Source organism: Vombatus ursinus, unplaced genomic scaffold (genome assembly GCF_900497805.2).
Source record: "Vombatus ursinus unplaced genomic scaffold, bare-nosed wombat genome assembly UNPS02014820.1, whole genome shotgun sequence".
Lineage (NCBI taxonomy): Eukaryota > Metazoa > Chordata > Mammalia > Diprotodontia > Vombatidae > Vombatus > Vombatus ursinus.
The window spans coordinates 23,987,802-24,005,139 of NW_020954598.1; the positions used below are offsets into that span (position 1 = coordinate 23,987,802).

At 44.4% G+C, this 17,338-nt stretch overlaps 1 protein-coding gene across 2 annotated transcripts in view; it reads right to left on the reverse strand.

Annotated features, from left to right (window-relative positions):
• The window catches only part of RNF123 (ring finger protein 123), a 112,465-nt gene that overhangs the window by 46,171 nt on the left and 48,956 nt on the right, over nt 1–17,338 (reverse strand). For both annotated transcript variants that reach the window (XM_027837146.1, XM_027837145.1), the window contains exons 21-25: nt 8,779–8,880; nt 6,006–6,112; nt 5,000–5,192; nt 2,406–2,551; nt 1,679–1,762 (exon numbers count right to left, since the gene is read on the reverse strand). In XM_027837146.1, coding sequence (XP_027692947.1) covers nt 1,679–1,762; nt 2,406–2,551; nt 5,000–5,192; nt 6,006–6,112; nt 8,779–8,880 — 632 coding nt within the window. The remainder of the gene's footprint in view (nt 1–1,678; nt 1,763–2,405; nt 2,552–4,999; nt 5,193–6,005; nt 6,113–8,778; nt 8,881–17,338) is intronic.

The following is a 17,338-nucleotide window of genomic DNA, read 5'->3' on the forward strand; positions in this document are numbered from 1 at the left end:
GATACAATGAAGAATCAAAGACAATTCCTGCTCGTGAAGAGCTCATAATCTGATGGGAGAGACAACACGTAAACTATGTACAAATAAGCTATGTGTAGGACAAAGAGGAGATCATTGACAGAGGGAAGGCACCAAGAGAGATTGGGAAGGGCTTTCTCCAGAAGGTGGGATTCTAATTGGGACTGAAAGAAGTCAGAGAGGCCAGGAGGTGGTACTGAGGAAGGAAAGCATTCCAGGTATAGGGGAAAGCCAGAAAAATGCTCTGAGTCAGGAGAGGAGGAAGAACTAGGAGGCCATTGTTGCTGGAACAGAGTACAAAGTGGGGGGGGGGGGGTAAAGTGTAAGAAGACTGGAAAGGTGAAGGGGGGCGCCTATTGTGAAGGGCTTTGAACATCAAATGGGATTTTATACTTGGTTCTGAAGGTGACAGAGAGCTACTGGAGTTTACTGACTGAAGGAGTAGAAAGCTCAGGCAGCGGCTGGATAGCCATTGGTTAGGATACTCTAGATTGGGTTCCTACTCAGGTACATTTGAGGTCCCTTCCAGTTCTGAGATTCTGTCAAACTATGAAGTGTTAAACAGCTGTACTGGCCTGGCCATACACACAACCTCCAATTAAGAGAGCTCAGGAGGCACTAAACCACCCCTGCTCAGTCTCCCTACAAATAAAGGAATCTGAGGAAATGAGGAAAAGATGAGGTAGCTTTATGTGGTCAGGAGGTAAAAGGTAACTGGTAGCCTCCCTTTTGTAAGCCCAGGGCTCCATACCTAATAGATACTTAATATTTGTTGACTGAATGAATGACAGTCTTTGATCCCATGGGACTCCACCTGAATACAGCTTTTCCAGAGTGAGGGGAAATGAATATTATCTTTTTGGCTGTTTCTGACCAAGAGTCCTAGGGCCAGACTACCCTAGCAGAAAGCTAGCTGCCCCACAGTGTGTCTATATACTGGGGTGAGGGGAGGCTGAGTGACAGAGAAATTTCGATCCCTTGTGTTTGGAACTCTGATGATTCAGCAAGTGATGGGCACTTTCCTTTCAGATTTATAATTGATGTTCTCCTCATAAACAACAGAGCAGCAGCCAGCTCTCCCAAGCACTGCTGTGTATATGGGTTCCCAGACCCACACATTAGCACTTAGCAGGACTGAGAGGACTTCCCTAACAAGGTGGGGGCAGGGACCAATACAGCATCTCGCTGCTCAGAAGCCCTGATGACAGCAGCAGCCTGGGCCCAACAGCTAATGGGCTAATCTAGCCCAGGCACAGGCCCAGGGAAAATGCCAAATGCCAGAAGTCCAGCAAGATTAAAGGCACATTCTAATAATAAAGAATAAGCAAGGGTTATTCTTCTAAAGCAGGTAAAGGGTATGAAGCAGATACTAAATGAAATGAGGAAAAAGGAGGCTCATATCTGGGAACTCTTTGGGCTCTATATCTGGCAGGGGAGAAGGGAATGGGGGCAGTTTTCGAGGAACAGAACATGATGCAAAGACGTGCCCTCAGAATGGGAAATTAGCACTGTTACTTTTCTTATTGTCTCTCACTCTGAATGGGGCCGCAACGTTAAGAGACAGCATGAAGCCAAAGGGACCTCTTGGACCCAAAGGTACTGGCTTTCAGTGGCCCTACTGACTACCCCAGCTCTAAGGCTCAACAGACACTGTTCTTACCCACTTTGGACACCGGCTGAGCTTCTCCTCTGTGTCTTTCAAGGCCATGGCATACTCATTCACATCATCAGAAACACCCACCATCTAGGATCAAACCAGCACAGGGAAACAACTCCTCTATCATACCAAGTCCAGAGCCACTCTCTTCACGAACAAACCCTGCCCATCCCTGACCTTTAACCCTCCCCTTACAGGCTCAAGGATGAACATTCCATAATTAGCTATAATTTGGGAGAAGAAAGAAAAATTTTTGAAATTAGCCATGCCACACTGCATGTACATACAGATGATTCTAGGGCCAACCCAAAGAGAAGAACACAGATTCAGGTTTTAAGGGGCCTCAGCAAAGTTGATCTTCTGTCCTCCCTCAAAACCCACTGTTCACATAGTCCTATCTCACCCCACCCACCAGGGTGACTCTAGATGAGGAAATCTTTTCTTAAAGCTCCTTCCACCCCTCAGTCTGTCTTACTCTGTTTCCCAAATAAGCTACAAGAGCATGCAGATCTTCCCAGGACACCCATGGACCAGGATGACCAACTCTGCAGGGCCAAGGCTCTGGTTTCCAGGTGTGGAGAGGGGATCTCTAGTTCAGCCCCACCTGAGCCAGAAAGAACTGGTAGGACCAGGGAGTTTTCTTTTGTCAAGTAGCCACTTCCCATCAAGTTCTGCCAGGAGGCCCAGGTCTGAACTCTGCTGGGTCAGCAGAAGTCAATCCCCTGCTCACCTTGCCCAGTTGCTGGTGAACACTCAGGTTGTACATCATGATGACCCCATCCAGGATCTCCAGTAGGGAGTTCTCCGTAAGGGGCTGATCTGGCTCCTCTGGGGGCCTCCCCAACAATAGGCCTTCATTCCCATGGCTCCCTTCAACTGCACAGGGAAGAGAGGCTTAGGACAACAATCAATCTCCCTTGCCCCTTCCCTAAAGCAATGGAGCAAGAGGGCTTCCCACGAGTCATTAGTTACCTCCTTTCAATGGCTGCCTTAGGCCAGCACTCAGTGCCCCAGCCATACAAGGAGAACAGTGCCCCAAACAGAAACACACTACAGTGCAACTGAGGACAAGTCGGGGATCCTCGAGTCAGGTGGTTTGGGGCAACAGGCAAAGAGCACGGCTTCAATGGCCAAGCCCACTCTAATATAGTCATATAATAGGCCTGGAGGCCTAGGATGAGGAGAACCAGCTGAATGAAGGTTAATGGTCTCTTGCCTACCTTAGGAACTATGACTCACAGCCCTTCACACCTCTAAAATAAAATTCAATTCAATTAGTATAAATGAAACATCTTACACTTGATTGAACAAAATAGGCTTGGAAAACCAATAGGAGTCAAGAGTATAATTTGACAGCCAAATAAACCAATGCAAGTTTAGGCTGCATTAGGAGAGACAGGATCCAGACGAAAGGAGTTAACAGTCCTGTTATACTCTGCTCTGATCAGATCATAACTGGGCACCACCTTTTGGACAACCTAGAGTACATCCACAGGAGGACAAGCCTGCCATGAAGGGAGCACCTGAAGGAGCTGGGGATGCTTAGCCTAGGAAAGACAAGACTGAGTTGCTGGGGGGTGAGGAGGGTTGACATATAATCACAATTTCAAAGGCTGTGATGTAGAAGAACGAATAGATTTAAGTCTAATTGTCCACAGAGGGTAAAACTAGAGTAATGAGTTGTAACTGCAGAAAGGCAAATTGCAGTGCAATATAGGGAAAAACATCTTCTCAATGAAAATTGTCACCGAATGGAGAGCAGTTGAGTTCCCTGCCACTAGACATCTTCCTGAAGAAAATGGATGATCTCTTGTCAGAGTTGCCACAGAGGGGAGATTCTTGTTCAGAGTTTGGAATAGAGGATTTTTGATCCAATTTGGAAGTTTTGTGATGCCCTGTTGGATCCCTGTAGGGCTCTACAAGGAGCAGCAGGGAAAGCCCATGGTACAAGTACTTTCACAAGGTCAGATCTGGGCAAAAGCAGTGGGGAGAGCTATTTTTAAAGCATCAATTTCCTCATTTCATCTCCTCACTCCTGAAGGTGCTCTTCCCAACCCACATGCAGCCATTAGTGGTCGCCTAAACCCAGGGCAGGGCTGCGTCAGAGGCTGAGGGGACAGAATATCTTCCTGAAGTCTGCCTGGGCATTGATCCAGGCCCTTAAGGATAAGAGTCTCCTGACGACCCTCAGTCCCTTCTGGAGTCCTTGGCTCCTTACCGACAGAATACAAATGTCAGAGAAAACAGCATCACTTCTAGGATTCCAGAGCCAACCAACAGGGCAGGGACCTGCTACGGAGGCAACCTCATCCACAGCATGGGAAGAAGAAAGGCCCAGAAAACTACCGACCACCCCATCACCCCATAAGAGACACGGAAGCCCAACTGGCAAGCTGCCAAGGCCACGTTCCTGAGATCTGGGCAACAGAATGCTTCATTCCAAGGAAGAAGTCTTATTGAGTTTGGGTCTCAGTGACAGCCATCAGGGTCCTTGGAAGACTGGCTCTGTCAAATCCCAAATCCCCTTCAGGAAGGGACCAAATCCAGTAGGATTTGTCACCCTGGGTATAGGGGCATCTTCCTCATAATGTCCTGTGCTGTAATACCAGTCTTATCTACTTCTCATCTTTGTCCTCTCTGGTCCTTCCTCCACACAGCTTGCAAAAGAATCTTTCTAACGCATAAGTTCAACTATGTCACTCCCTTACTCAAAAATTTTCTATGGATCCCTACTGACTATAGGACAACAAATAAATGAATGAATGAATGAATGAATGAATGAATACATACATAAATAAATTCTTGAGTCTGGCATATAAGGCCCCCTGGTTCCAACCAACCTTTGCGGCCTCATTTCAATCTACTGTCTTTCAAGAATTTTCCATTTCAGAAAACCAGACCATTCGCTAATTCTCCAAACTCACTAGGCCACCTCCTCTCTGCAGCTTTCAGAGGCTACCCCCTTGAAGGTGCTCAGAACAAACCACCTCCATCTGCTGAAATACTATTCTGCCTTCAGAGCTCAACTCAAATGCCACTTCCTCCCTGAGACCTTCCTTGATCCTTACAAGTAAAAGTAACTCTTTACTCTTAAAATTTCCTTCCAGCTCTGTCTATCTCTCCTTTGCTCTAGCACGTTCGACCTTATATTAGACTTATTCCTGTAGAATAGTACCAATAGACTGTAAGCTCATTTAAAGCATGGCCTGTCTCACTTTTCAATTGTATATCCCCAGGGCTAAGTGCTTGGTAGACCCTTGAAAGACATTTGCTGAACCCTGTTGATTTGAACTGTCACAGCACCCCCTATGCCCCATTACATACTATCCTCCTCTGTTCTCTGCTCCACGTTCAGTGTTCGGATTTTCACTTTTTCCATGGTGCCCAGGGGCCTGCGGGGGTTCATGAGGCTCACGGCTGCTGTGCTGAGGAAGCGGTTAGCCCGGCTCAGTGTTGGGGAGCTGAGCCAACTAGGCCTGGCCAGGGCCCCTCCAATAGCTAGAGCAGCCACAGGGCGCTGAGAAAGAAGAGAGACCAATCACACTGAGAGCCTCCCCAGTGTCCCCCCCCCTCCAAAAAAACCCCATTAGGCAGAACTTAGCTAAGACTCTCAAGTTTGTGAGGTAGCTGTGGTGTGGTTAGGGTTAGAAAGAGCATTCGACTAGGAGAAGATATGTTCTTTTCCAGCTCTTGCTCTTACACTTACTAGGAGGTGAAACCTTGGACAAATCACCTCTCTGAGCCTTATTTTCCTTTTCTGTAATGAAGGGAAGGACTGTGTGAACTTTATGTCACCTCTAGCATCTAGCACAGTAATTTGTACACAACAAGGATTTAATGAGTACTTGCTGAATGAATAAATGAATGACCCGACCTGCGTATTTAACAGGGATATTGAGAACATAAAATAAGATAATGGCTACAGATGGTGTTTTATAAACTATTAAGCATTGTATATAAGTAGCACTATTATTCCCTGGGAAATAAATGGGAGAGAGTGAAGGTAGGAACACTATCCCAAAGGAAGACAGCCATAGAAATTCTGTTTTCATGTGAGTCTTCAAGGAACTCCACAGGCCTAAGCCTAGAGAAGAGGAGAAATTCAGAAAGGATGCTTTGTGCCCCAAAGCAGGGGTGGGGAGTGATGTCATCTCAGTGAGAGTTGCTCTGCATCTAGGCCCCCTCTCTGGGAGTCTAACCTGGGTGGGCTAGGAGAAGTCTTCCTGGAGATGACCTAAGTCACCTAGATTAGAAGAATACTTTGGGGTAAACCTGGTGGATCTGATAGGTCCAAAGAGAGGGCAAGAAAAAGTACTTAGGGAAGGGTCACCTGTGCAGTTGATGTGGCTGACTCGTCATCCTCATCAAGGTCATCCATGGTGATGGCTTGCAGCTCTGAGGGGTCGATCAAGATGTTTGCCTTCGATGCCAGGTCATCTGGGAGAAAGGGCATGGGCATGGGGGTTGGTCTCAGGCTTTGGGATGGTGAGCAACAAAGCCTGACACTGCTGAGAGAGCTGTCCAAGGTCTCCAGAGGGTGGGGCAGCCAACTTAGCGGGAGGTCTTTGACTGAGCCACATGTGGGTTACACAGTTTCTTCCAGTGCCCAGCAGTCAAGAAAAAGGGTCACATTTAAAAGGAAGAAAGTGACTGAAAGCACTTTTGTTTGTGCCTCTCTAATGTCCTTATTTTATATTATTAGCAGTGTGTTACAGCTCCAACTATCCATGTTTGTGTATAAACCCCAATAGATCATAATTTTCACCTGAGCAAGGAGAGTCTTATCTAAACTCCACCTACCTCCCCCAGCTGAGTAATTCAATTCAAAGCATTTATAAAGCACTCCCTGAGGGCAGCTAGGTGGCACAGTGGATAGAGTACTGGCCCAGGAGTCAGGAGGACCTGAGTTCAAATCCAGCCTCAGATTAGACACTTGACACTAGCCGTGTTACCCTGGGCAAGTCACTTAACCCCAATTACCTTAAAAAAAAAAGCACTCCCTGTGTGCCTGGCACTAGTCTAGGAACTGGGGGGGGGGGGTATAAACACAAATAGTCCCTACATTCTAGAGGATGGAATAGGGACAAGGAAGACAACAACATTTACAGGAATAAGTAGATATATGAAAAGACTTGATGCCTAGGGACATGGCAGAAAGAGCAAAGAACTGGGCATAAGGAGAGCCTGGAGCTGGCCTGGGTCTACCATTACTCAGCTGTGTGCCTCCATTTTGCCCCAGGTCCTTAGCCTGTGAGAACCTGAGTTTATTGGCCTAGTCATCTTCAGAGCCCCAGGCACTGACCACTGAATCTGTGCCTATTTGTTGAACTGGACTGCTCTGCCGGCCTCCTAAGGCTGTTAAGAAGACCTAATGAGATAACAGATGTTCAGGGGCTTAAAAAAGGATTAAAAGCCTGCACAAAAGTACAGTATCATTGACACCACAAAACCTCAGTCAGGAAACACATTCCACTCCCTATCTATAGATTAAATGAGATTCTCTGGCTCCCTCTGCTGAAAAGGGGACTGCACAACATGGACCAAGCATGAAAAGTGGTCTGGGAATTGACCAAGATGGGAATGTGGGAGCCTGGGGGAAACCAGGAGCCATGAAGATAGAACAACCATATGCAGCTTTCAGAGATATAGATGTTCAGATCTGCATTTTGTCCTCTAAGGCTTCCCTTAGTAGGGTCAGCTATAAACCTGTAGGTTAGACCTAATCTAAAAAGCCAGGAAGGCTCCCTCCACACAAATTATCTCTTCTTTTTCTGGATCTGTAGCACTGAGGTCCTAATGAAGAAGGCTATCCTCCTACAAGCTAAATTCAACCAATTTGCCACTTACAGTAACAAGACCCTCCAGATTTAAGACTCTGTCTCCTTCCCTGCCCTTTCTCATCATGCTCAAAACCAGAATTATAAAGCTGAAAGAAACCTCAGAAGTCATCTAATACAAGTTCTATCTGAAAAGGAATCTCTTCTATAGAATTTCCAAAAAGTGGTCATACAGATGCTGCCTAAAGACCTACAAAGATGGGGAACTCACTACTTCACAAAGGAGTCCCTTCCACTTTTGGACAACTCTCTTTATTAGGGAGTTTCTCCTTAGTAATCATGTTCTCCCTAAATCTCCTCCAGGTTAAACATCTTCAGATTCTTTAACCAATCCTCACATGGTACTGACCACTCTGTTCTGGACACACACTAGTTTATCAACATCCTTTGTCAGTGTGGGGCCTTGAACAGAATACAGTACTCCAGGCCAGGGCCTATCACCATCTAGACTTTAAGATATCATGCTTCTTAACACAGTTTCGGATAGCATAGTTTCTTTGGCTGCCACGTTACACCACTGATACATGTCAAAGTTACAGCCACTAAACCCCTGGGTCCCTTTGACTGAATTATCGTCAAACCAGGTGTCCCCTACTTTGAACCTGTACAGGCAGGGATTTTAACCCAAGTGTGGGACTTTCAATTTATTACCATGAAATTTCATATTCTTCTATTCAGAGCATTACGCTGGCCTGCTGAAATTTCTTTGGGTTTTCACTCAAGCATATAACACTGGTTATCCTTTCCAGTTTAATTACTTAGATGTATAATTTCTGTTTTGGAAAGGTCTAAGAAGCCATAGAGATCAGAGGAAATGGCTAGTCCACCATCTTGTTGCTTACATGACCCATTAGTCCCTTCCCAATTTAATGTCACTCACAAAATTTGATAATCATGCTTGTTATGCCTTCATCCATGTGAATGGAATAATAAATGTCATAACCTTGGGTTACTCCAATGGAGATCTACCTCTTTGTTGCCACGGATTCCTTCATAACCTCTCTTTGGGGTGATCCACACAAATCTACCTAAAAACCATGCTATCTTTTCTACATGCCTCCAGCTTGTTCACAAGCATGACAAACTATGCCTGAATTTCAGTAATGCATTTGACAATGTCTATAGGATTCTCCTGATCTACAAAGCAATACTGTCAAAAACAGAAAACAGCTTAGTCTGGCATGATTAGTTCTTGATGAAGTCATGCTGGCTTTGAGAGATGACCACTAGCTCCTGTGGGCCCTGTCAGGAGTCACACAAACATACCTTTGAGGGTTTTCTTGAGATGAGACAGAAGGCCCCCCAGTCGCTGCAGGTCAAAGTAATCTACCTTCCCATTATAGAAGAGCTGTGGGGGGACGTAGGCTTCTGCAGAAAGAGAGAAGAAAATTATCTTGTCAAAAGAGAATCTGAATATCCTTCCTCAGGTCCAGCAGGGAGAGACTCTGAAAGTCATCTTGATATTTGGTTTTCTACCTTCACATAAAGGAAGAGAACCCCCGGGTTCTGACTCCAGGACTGACCCCTCAGGTCTCTATTGGTTTCATCATTAGGGGAGGCAATACAGAACTGTGGAAAGAGTGCTAGATCTGGTATTAGAAGACCCGGGTTCAAATCCTGGTTTTGCCATGTACTACCTGTGTGCCTTTCACCTCAACTCTCCATGCCTCAGTTTCCTCATCAGTAAAATGAGATAGGTGATCTCTCAGGTCCCTTTGAATTCTAAAGCTAAGATCCTCCTTGTCATAGGATGGGGACTAGAGGAGTAATTAAAACTATCAATCAACAGGCATTTATAAAGGGCCTACTGTGGGCTAGGCACTGTACTAGGTTCTGGGAATATATAAATACAATGTGACAGTCTGTACTCTGAAATGTCATGTCCTAATGGGAGACTCTGCATGTGTGTGTGTGTGTGTGTGTGTGTAGGTATATATGTATATGTGTACATGTGTACACATGTGTATATATGTATGTGTGTGCATATAAAACATATACATGCATGTATGTGTGTAGACATACACACAAGCATATATGTCCCAAAAGCCTGGTGTTATTTAAAGCTATTGAAGCCAAAACCTGCACTAAGCCTTAACAAAATAAATATGATGAGAATAAACATAAAGAAACACAAGCTAATTAAATACCAGTTAGGTTAGAGAGCTAAGGCACTAGCTGTTGGGGTACCAACCAGGAAGGCTTCATGTAGAAAGTAGCACTTGAGCTTCCTCTTGAAGGAAGGCAGGGATTCTATGGGCTTGGAGAATATGCACTACAAAAGCATGGAGATGAGAGATGGAGGGCTGGGTTTGAGGAACAGAGAGGACAGCTGGGATGGACTGAAGAATGTGGGAGGGGAAGTAATGTCCACTGAGGCTGAAAAGAGAAGTTGCAGCCAAGTTGTAAAGGGCTTTCAAAGTTAAACAGAGAGGTTTAAATTTTACCCTAGAAGCAATAGGGAGCCACTGGAGTTGATTGAGTGATGTGGTTAGATCGGAGGTAAAATGCTTTGGCAACGGTGTGCAGTATGGACTAAAATGGGAAGAGACTTGAGGCAGGAAGAACAGAACAATTAGGAGGCCCTGCAGTATTCTAGAAGAGAGGGGATGATGGCCGGAAGCAAGGTGGCGGTGGTGTGCACAGAGAGAAAGGGGTCTGATGCAAGAGACATCGTGGAAGGAGAAAAGGGAAGATTTGGCAAATGATGAGATGTGTGGGATGAGGAAGAGTGAGGAATTGAGAGGTTATAAAACTCGGTGACTGAGAAAATGTTGGTACTTTCAATAGAAACAGGGAAGTTTGCAAGAGGGGCAGGTTTGGGGGAAAAGATAAGGAGTTCTGTTTTGAACATGCTGAGTTTTAAATTTCTCAGTCCTCATTCCCCTTGACTTCTCTGTAGCCTTTGAAACTATTGATCATGCTCTCCTCCTGCACACTCTCTTCTCTCTAGATTTCCAGGAAATGGCTCTCTCCTGGTTCTCCTCCTACCTAGCTGACTGCTCCTTCTCTGCCTCCTTTGCTGGATCGTCCTCCAGATCACACTCCCTAACCATAGGCAGACCTCAAGGTTCTGTCCTGGGCCCTCTTCTCTTCTCCCTCTATACAACTTCACTTGGTGATCTTTCAGATCCCACAGATTTAACAACCACCTCTATGCTGAAGCCTCTCAAATTTACCTTTCTTGCCTACCCCAGTCTCCCTTGACCTCTAATCTTGCATCTCCAGCTACATTGCAGACATCTTGAACTGCGTGTCCAGTGGACATCTTAAACTCAATATGTCTACAACAGAGTTCATTTTCTTCCCCCGCTCCCCAACACACACACACACCCCTCTTCCCTATTACTGTAGAGGATAACACCATCCTCCCAGTCCCTCAGACTTGCAACCTAAGAGTCATTCTTGACTCCTCACTACCTCTCAGTCCCCATGTCCAATCTGTTATTGAGGCCTGTCGATTTCACTTCTGCAACATCTCTCAAATATGCCCCCTTCTCTCCTCTGTCACTGAAACCATCCTGGGGCAGGCCCTCATCACCTCACGCTTGGACTACTGCAATAGGCTGCTGGTGGGTCTGCCTACCTCAAGTCTCTTCTCACTCCAATCCATCTTCAGCCACTAAAGTGGCTGGCCAGACCATGTCACACACACTCCCATCCCCTAATAAACTCCAGTGGCTTCCTTGGCATTCAGAGTCCTTCATGACCTTGCCTTTTCTACCTTTCTAGTCTTCTTACATCTGCCTTCCCAGCACATCCTCTTCAATCCAGTGACACTGGCTTCCTGGCTGTTCCACAAACAAGACACTCCATTTCTTGGCTCTGGGTATTTTCTCTGGCTATCTCCTATGCCTGGAATATCTTCCCTCCTCTGCTCTGACTACTGACTTCTCTGACTTCCTTTAAGTTGCAACTAAAATCCCACCTTTTATAGGACATGTTCCCTAATCCCTCTTAATTCTAGTGCCTTCCCTCTGCTAGTTATTTTCTATTTATCCTGTATATAGCTTGTTTGCATGTTGTCTCCTCCATTGAACTGTTAGTTCCTTGAGGACAGGGACTGTCTCTTGCCTCTTTTTGTATCCCCAGCACTTAGCCCAGTGTCTGGCCCATAGCAGGCTCTTAATAAATATTTTTTGAGTGATAGGATCATAGGTTTAGAGCTGGAAGGTACCTAAAAGGCCATCTGGTTCAATCTCCTTATTTTACAGGTGAAGAGACTAAGACAGAGAGAGGTTATATAACTTGTAGAGGGTCCCCCGGGTAGTAACCGTCAGGCAGGATCTGAACCCACTTTTTAGTGCCAAGTCCTACACTCTGTTCCCTTCAAACAGTAGATAACTCTGAAGTAACACTACTCACAGGGAAAGGGGAACAATTTGGTCGAAGTCTTTTATTTTACAAACATGTAAAAATCATTAAATTTGCAGTCATTGACTGAAGGTAAATACTGCTGCCAAAGTCTCTCATTCTTAAGTAAGTTCATATTTTTAACATTTTCCTTGTTACAAAACTGTTATTAATGCCTTTTCTGGTTCCTGTCCAAGTGAGTCATTTCCATAAATAAATTACCTGGTTGCATTCTGTTTGAATGATAGGAGTGGGAAGGGGAGGGCCAGATCGAGGTGTCTCCTAGGCAGTCAGTGACACTGAACTGGAGCTCAGGAGGAAGATGGAGGTTGGATAGAAAAGATCATAATATCAAAGATCTCCAACTGAAAGAGACCTTGGAGACCATCTAAACAGCCCCTCATTTTGTAGATGAAGAAACTGAGGTCAAGAGAGGGTACAGAAGTAGCCTAAAGTCACAAAGGTAAAAAAGCATCAGAGACAAGATTTGAACCCAGGTCCTCTGATTCTGGAGCCAGTGCTGCCTCCCTGATCGTGAGTCATCTACATGGAGATAATAATTAACTTCACAGGAGCTGAGGAAGTCACAAAGAGAAAGAAAGGACAGAAAAAAGGAAGAGGCTCAGAATAGAGCCTTTGGAAAAACCCTAGAGTTAGAGGATTTGTTATATCTGATGAGGTAGCAAAGGAGACTGAGAAAGAGACACAGGAGTAGAAGGAGGAAAGCAGCTCCATTAAAATCCAGAGAAGAGTGTTCAGGGAGAGAGGAAGGTGGCAGAGAGGTCAAGAATGAGAACTGAGAAAAGACCATCAGGTTTGGCAATTAAAAATCATTGGTAACTTGAAAGAGAGCAGTTTCAGGTGAGTGATGAGGTCAGGGGGCAGATAGCAAAGGGCTGAAGAATGTGTGAGATGAGGAGAAATAGTGGCAATGAGTACAGAGAGCTTTTTTGCTTTTTCAAGGAGTTTGGCTGAGAAAAGAAAAGGAGATATAGGGTGATATTTTGAGGGCATGGTACAGTCTAGTCAAAGTTTTTTAAGCATCAGGCAGATCTGGTCTTGTCTGAAGGCAGGAGGGAAGAAAGGAGGAAGGAAGGGGGAGAGAGGGAAGGGAAAAGGGAGACAGAGAGAGATGTTTGAGGGGGATATGTTACGGAGAAGACGGAAAAGACGTGATTAAGGGCATATGTAGAGGGCTTGACCCTGGCAAGAAGATCCTTCTCATAATCAGAGGCTTAATGAAAGGAGGAGAATGTGAGAGAGGTTAAGAAGTTTTAAAAGAAAGAGATGGGAAGAAGAAGCTCTCAGTAAATGATCTCAGTTTTCTCAGTAAATTATGAGAAAGCTGAAAAGGAGAAGAAGAAGGAGGAGAAGGAGGAGGAGGAGGAGGAGGAGGAGGAGGAGGTATGGAAGAAGAGAGTTTGGCATAGTTTCTGTGGGGAGTAAGACAGGGAATTAATTAGGAAGAATAAAAAGACTGTCTTGCTGCAGTAAGGGGGTCCCCTCCTCACCCCCCACTGAAGTTATAGAACATTAACACATGCTATATCTAGTCAGCAAGGTTGTATGCCTTCTTCCAGCTCCATTCAGGAGCATATGAGTAAAAGTGGAAGGGGTGGATGGGGGGAGCAATCTGGGGTGAGGGTGATAAAAACCCAAAAAGGATACGAGTGTTTAGGGGCAGTTGGAGAATCCAACTAGAAGCAAACTGGGACTAAGATAGAGGAGCAGATTAGAGATGTAAGGAAGGAGCAGCGATCCCAGGAGGGCTCTCAGGTCTTCCTTATTAGGCACAAATTTGATCATGCTAGAACTGGTATACCTCTGAAACCCACTTTATTTTTCCCTCTGGTTTGCTAGCAACAAATCATCATAAAATCTCCAGTGGGCATCATGTTTTACTGAACTTCATAGCTAAAAGGGACTTCAAAGGTAACTAATTCAACCAATACCTTTACAAGAATCTCCTCTACAATATCCCCAATAACCTCTACCTAAAGACTTCTGCTAATGAGGAATTCACTACCTCACAAAACAACTCACTTCACTTTGGGACAGCTCTGTAATTGCTAGGAAGTATTTCCTTATATTGACTTGAAATTTGCTTTTTTGCAGCTTTTAGAAGAAAGGCAGCAGATAAATTGCTGGGAACTGCTTTCTAAGGCCTTAGAGAGACCAGAAAGAGTGGAACCCTAAGGGAAGTTCCCTGCGACGGCAGTGAAAGAGTTCCTCTATTTCACTCGAGAAAAGGGGTGTCATTATATGTCTTGGAAAGGCAAGGAGGTCCGACTGGAGGGAAGAGTAGTCAAATTCCTCTATCACCTTAGAAGCCTTGCATGCCACAACAGCAACAAGCTCTGGGTAGGAGAAGTGAGATTTTAGGAATAAAGGCAATTAAGTGCAAGAGCCATAAGCATAAGAGAACTTTAAAAGCTAATGATCATTCACTACAATGTATACTGTGATGGAATTGAAGCGATCACAGGGTTCTGAAATGGAAGTAATGTGATTAAAAAGGTGCTGGAGAAAGTGTGATTGTGTGTTTCAGACTAAGCCAGAGGCTACAGTGTGATACAGCAGAAGGAGCAGACAACCAGAAGGCAGGAGAAGGGTGCTGGCATCAGTAGCTCTGCCACTCACCCTCTCTTGGGCCCTCATCTCTCTGCACCAGTCTCCTGCTCTGTAAAATGAAGGGGCTAACCTGGCAGCTCTCTAAGGTCCCTTCCAGTGCTGACATTTTATGAGTCTATAAGTATTTGCTGAATTAACAAATGAATTGACATTTTGGAGAGAAATATACCTAGGTAACTCCATCCATTACCATAGAGGTAACACACGGCACCACATCTCAGAAAGTAAGTAGGACCAAGTGTGTGGGCCCTTGTACAACAGAGCTGAGACAGAGGTCACAGGTTCAGAGAATTTAGGCCTAGAAGGGACCTTGGGGATCACACAGTTCAGAAGTTCTTAACCTGGGGTTTGTAAACTTTTCTGTGTGTGTGTGTGTGTGTATAGGCAGACAGAGGAAGGAAAAGAGAAGAAGGGATGAAGGGGGAGAGAGAGAGAGAACATTATATTTTAAAATAATTGGTTTCCTTTGTAATTAGGCATTTAAAACCATCCTTTTGAGAAGGGGATCATCAGCTTCATTAGCCTGCCCAAGGGATGCATGACACAAAAAAAAGTTAAGTCCTGCTCTGAGGCAGAGCCAAGATGGCAAACAAAAGCCAGGAAGTTGCCTGAGCCTTCCCTAGTTTCCCTCGGAAACAATGCTAAATCAAGCCTCTAAATGGATTCTGGAGTGACAGACCTTACAAAAAGACGGAGTGAAACAGTTTTCCAGCTTAAGATAACTTAGAAGGACTTCAGAAAAGGTCTATCTCACTTGGGTAAAGGGGGAATGCAGCCCAGTGTACACGGTATCTGGCCAAGACAGCAGGAGGCTCTTAGCCACAGCACAGATCCACACCTGAGGCCCCTTGACCCTAGCTCAGCAGGCCAATGGCACAGCACGCCAGTTCAGAGGCCTCCAGCTCCAGAACCCAGAGCACAACAGGCACAACTAGGCCAGGCCACCTCAGTGCAGTGGGCAAGCCACCAGCACTTGAGGCCCCAGCACTGAAAGCCAGTGACCAGGCCTCTAGCCCCCAGCACAAGAAGCTTGGGACAGCACCTCCTGTGCCCCAGGAGTAGAGCTCAATTTTAAAAGCCACAAAATAGGCTAAAAATGAGCAAAACCCAGAAAAGAGATCTGACCATAGAAAGCTACTATGGTGACAGAAAAAAATCAAAACACAAACAGAGAAGAGGACAACAATCTCAAAATGCCTATATGTGAAAACTCAAAGGGGATCATAAATTGGTCTGAAGCCCCAAAAACCTTCTTGGAAGAGCTCAAAAAGAATTTTAAAAATCAAATAAGAGAGGTAGAAGAAAAATTGAGAAAAGAAAGGTATGCAAGAAAAAATCAACAGCTTGGAAAAGGAAGGACAAAAATTGACAGAAGAAAACAATTCCTTAAAAAATACAATTGGCCAAATGGAAAAGGAAGTACAAAGGCTAACTAAAGAAAATAATTTCATAAAAATTAGAACTGGGCAAGTGGAAGCTAATGACTCTATGAGACATCAAGAATCAGTCAAACAAAATCAAAAGAATGAAAAAATAGAAGAAAATGTAAAATACCCCATTGGAAAAACAAGTGACCTGGAAAATAGATCCAGGAAAGATAATTTAAGAATTATTGGACTATCTGAAAGCCATGATCAAAAAAAGAGCCTGGACAGTATCTTTCAGGAAATTATCAAGGAAACTGTCCTGATATCCTAAAACCAGAGGGTAAAATAGTAATTAAAAGAATCCACTGATCACCTCCTGAAAGAGATCCCAAAATGAAAACTCTAAGAAATGTTGTAGCCAAATTACAGAATTATCAGGTCAAGGAGAAAATACTGCAAGCAGCCAGAAAGAGACAATTCAAATATCAAGGAGACACAGTCAAGATTACACAGGACCTGCAGCTTCTACATTAAAGGATTAGAAAGCTTGGAATATATTTTGGAAGGCAAAGGAGCTTGGATTACAACCAAGAATCAACTACCCAGCAAAATGGAGCATTATTTTTCATGGGAAAAAAGGGATATTCAATGAAATAGGGGACTTTCAAACTTTCCTGATGAAAAGACCAGAGCTGAACGGAAAATTCAATCCTCAAATACAAAACTCAAAAGAAGCATAAAAAGGTGAAGAGTAAAGAAAAAAAAAAACATGCTATTCAATAAGGTTAAACTATTTATAACCCTACCTGGGAAGGGATACTTATAACTCTTGAGAACTGTATCTCTATTATGGCATTAAGAAGGAGTATACATAGACAGAGGGTGTGGGTATAAGTTGACTTTGATGTGATGATATAAAAAAAATTTTTAAGGGGTGAAAAAAAAAGGATTGTATTGGGAGAAGATGAGAGGGAGAGGCAGAATAGGGTAAATTACATCACATGAAGAGGTGCAAAAGACCAATTACAGTACAGGGAAAGAAGTTAAGGGGTGAGCATTGTTTGAACCTTACTCTCATTGGATTTGGCTCAAAGAGGGAATAACATACACATGCAGTTCAGTATAGAAATGTATCTTACCCTACAGGGAAGTAGGAGGGGAAAGAGGAAAGAAAAAGGAGGGGAGGCTGATAGAAGGGAGGGCAGTGGTGGTCAGAAGCATAACACTGGCGAGTAGGGACAGGGTAAAAGGAGAGAGAAAAGTATAAACAGGAGGAAAAATAGCATGGAGAGAAATACACAGGTAGTAATCATAATTGTGAAAGTGAATGGGATGAACTTTCCCATAAAATGGAAGCAGATAGTAGAGTGGATTAAAAACCAGAATCCTACAATATGTTGTTTACAAGAAACCCATTTGAAGCAGAAAGATACACACAGAGTAAAGGTAAAAGGCTAGAGCAGAATATATTATGCTTC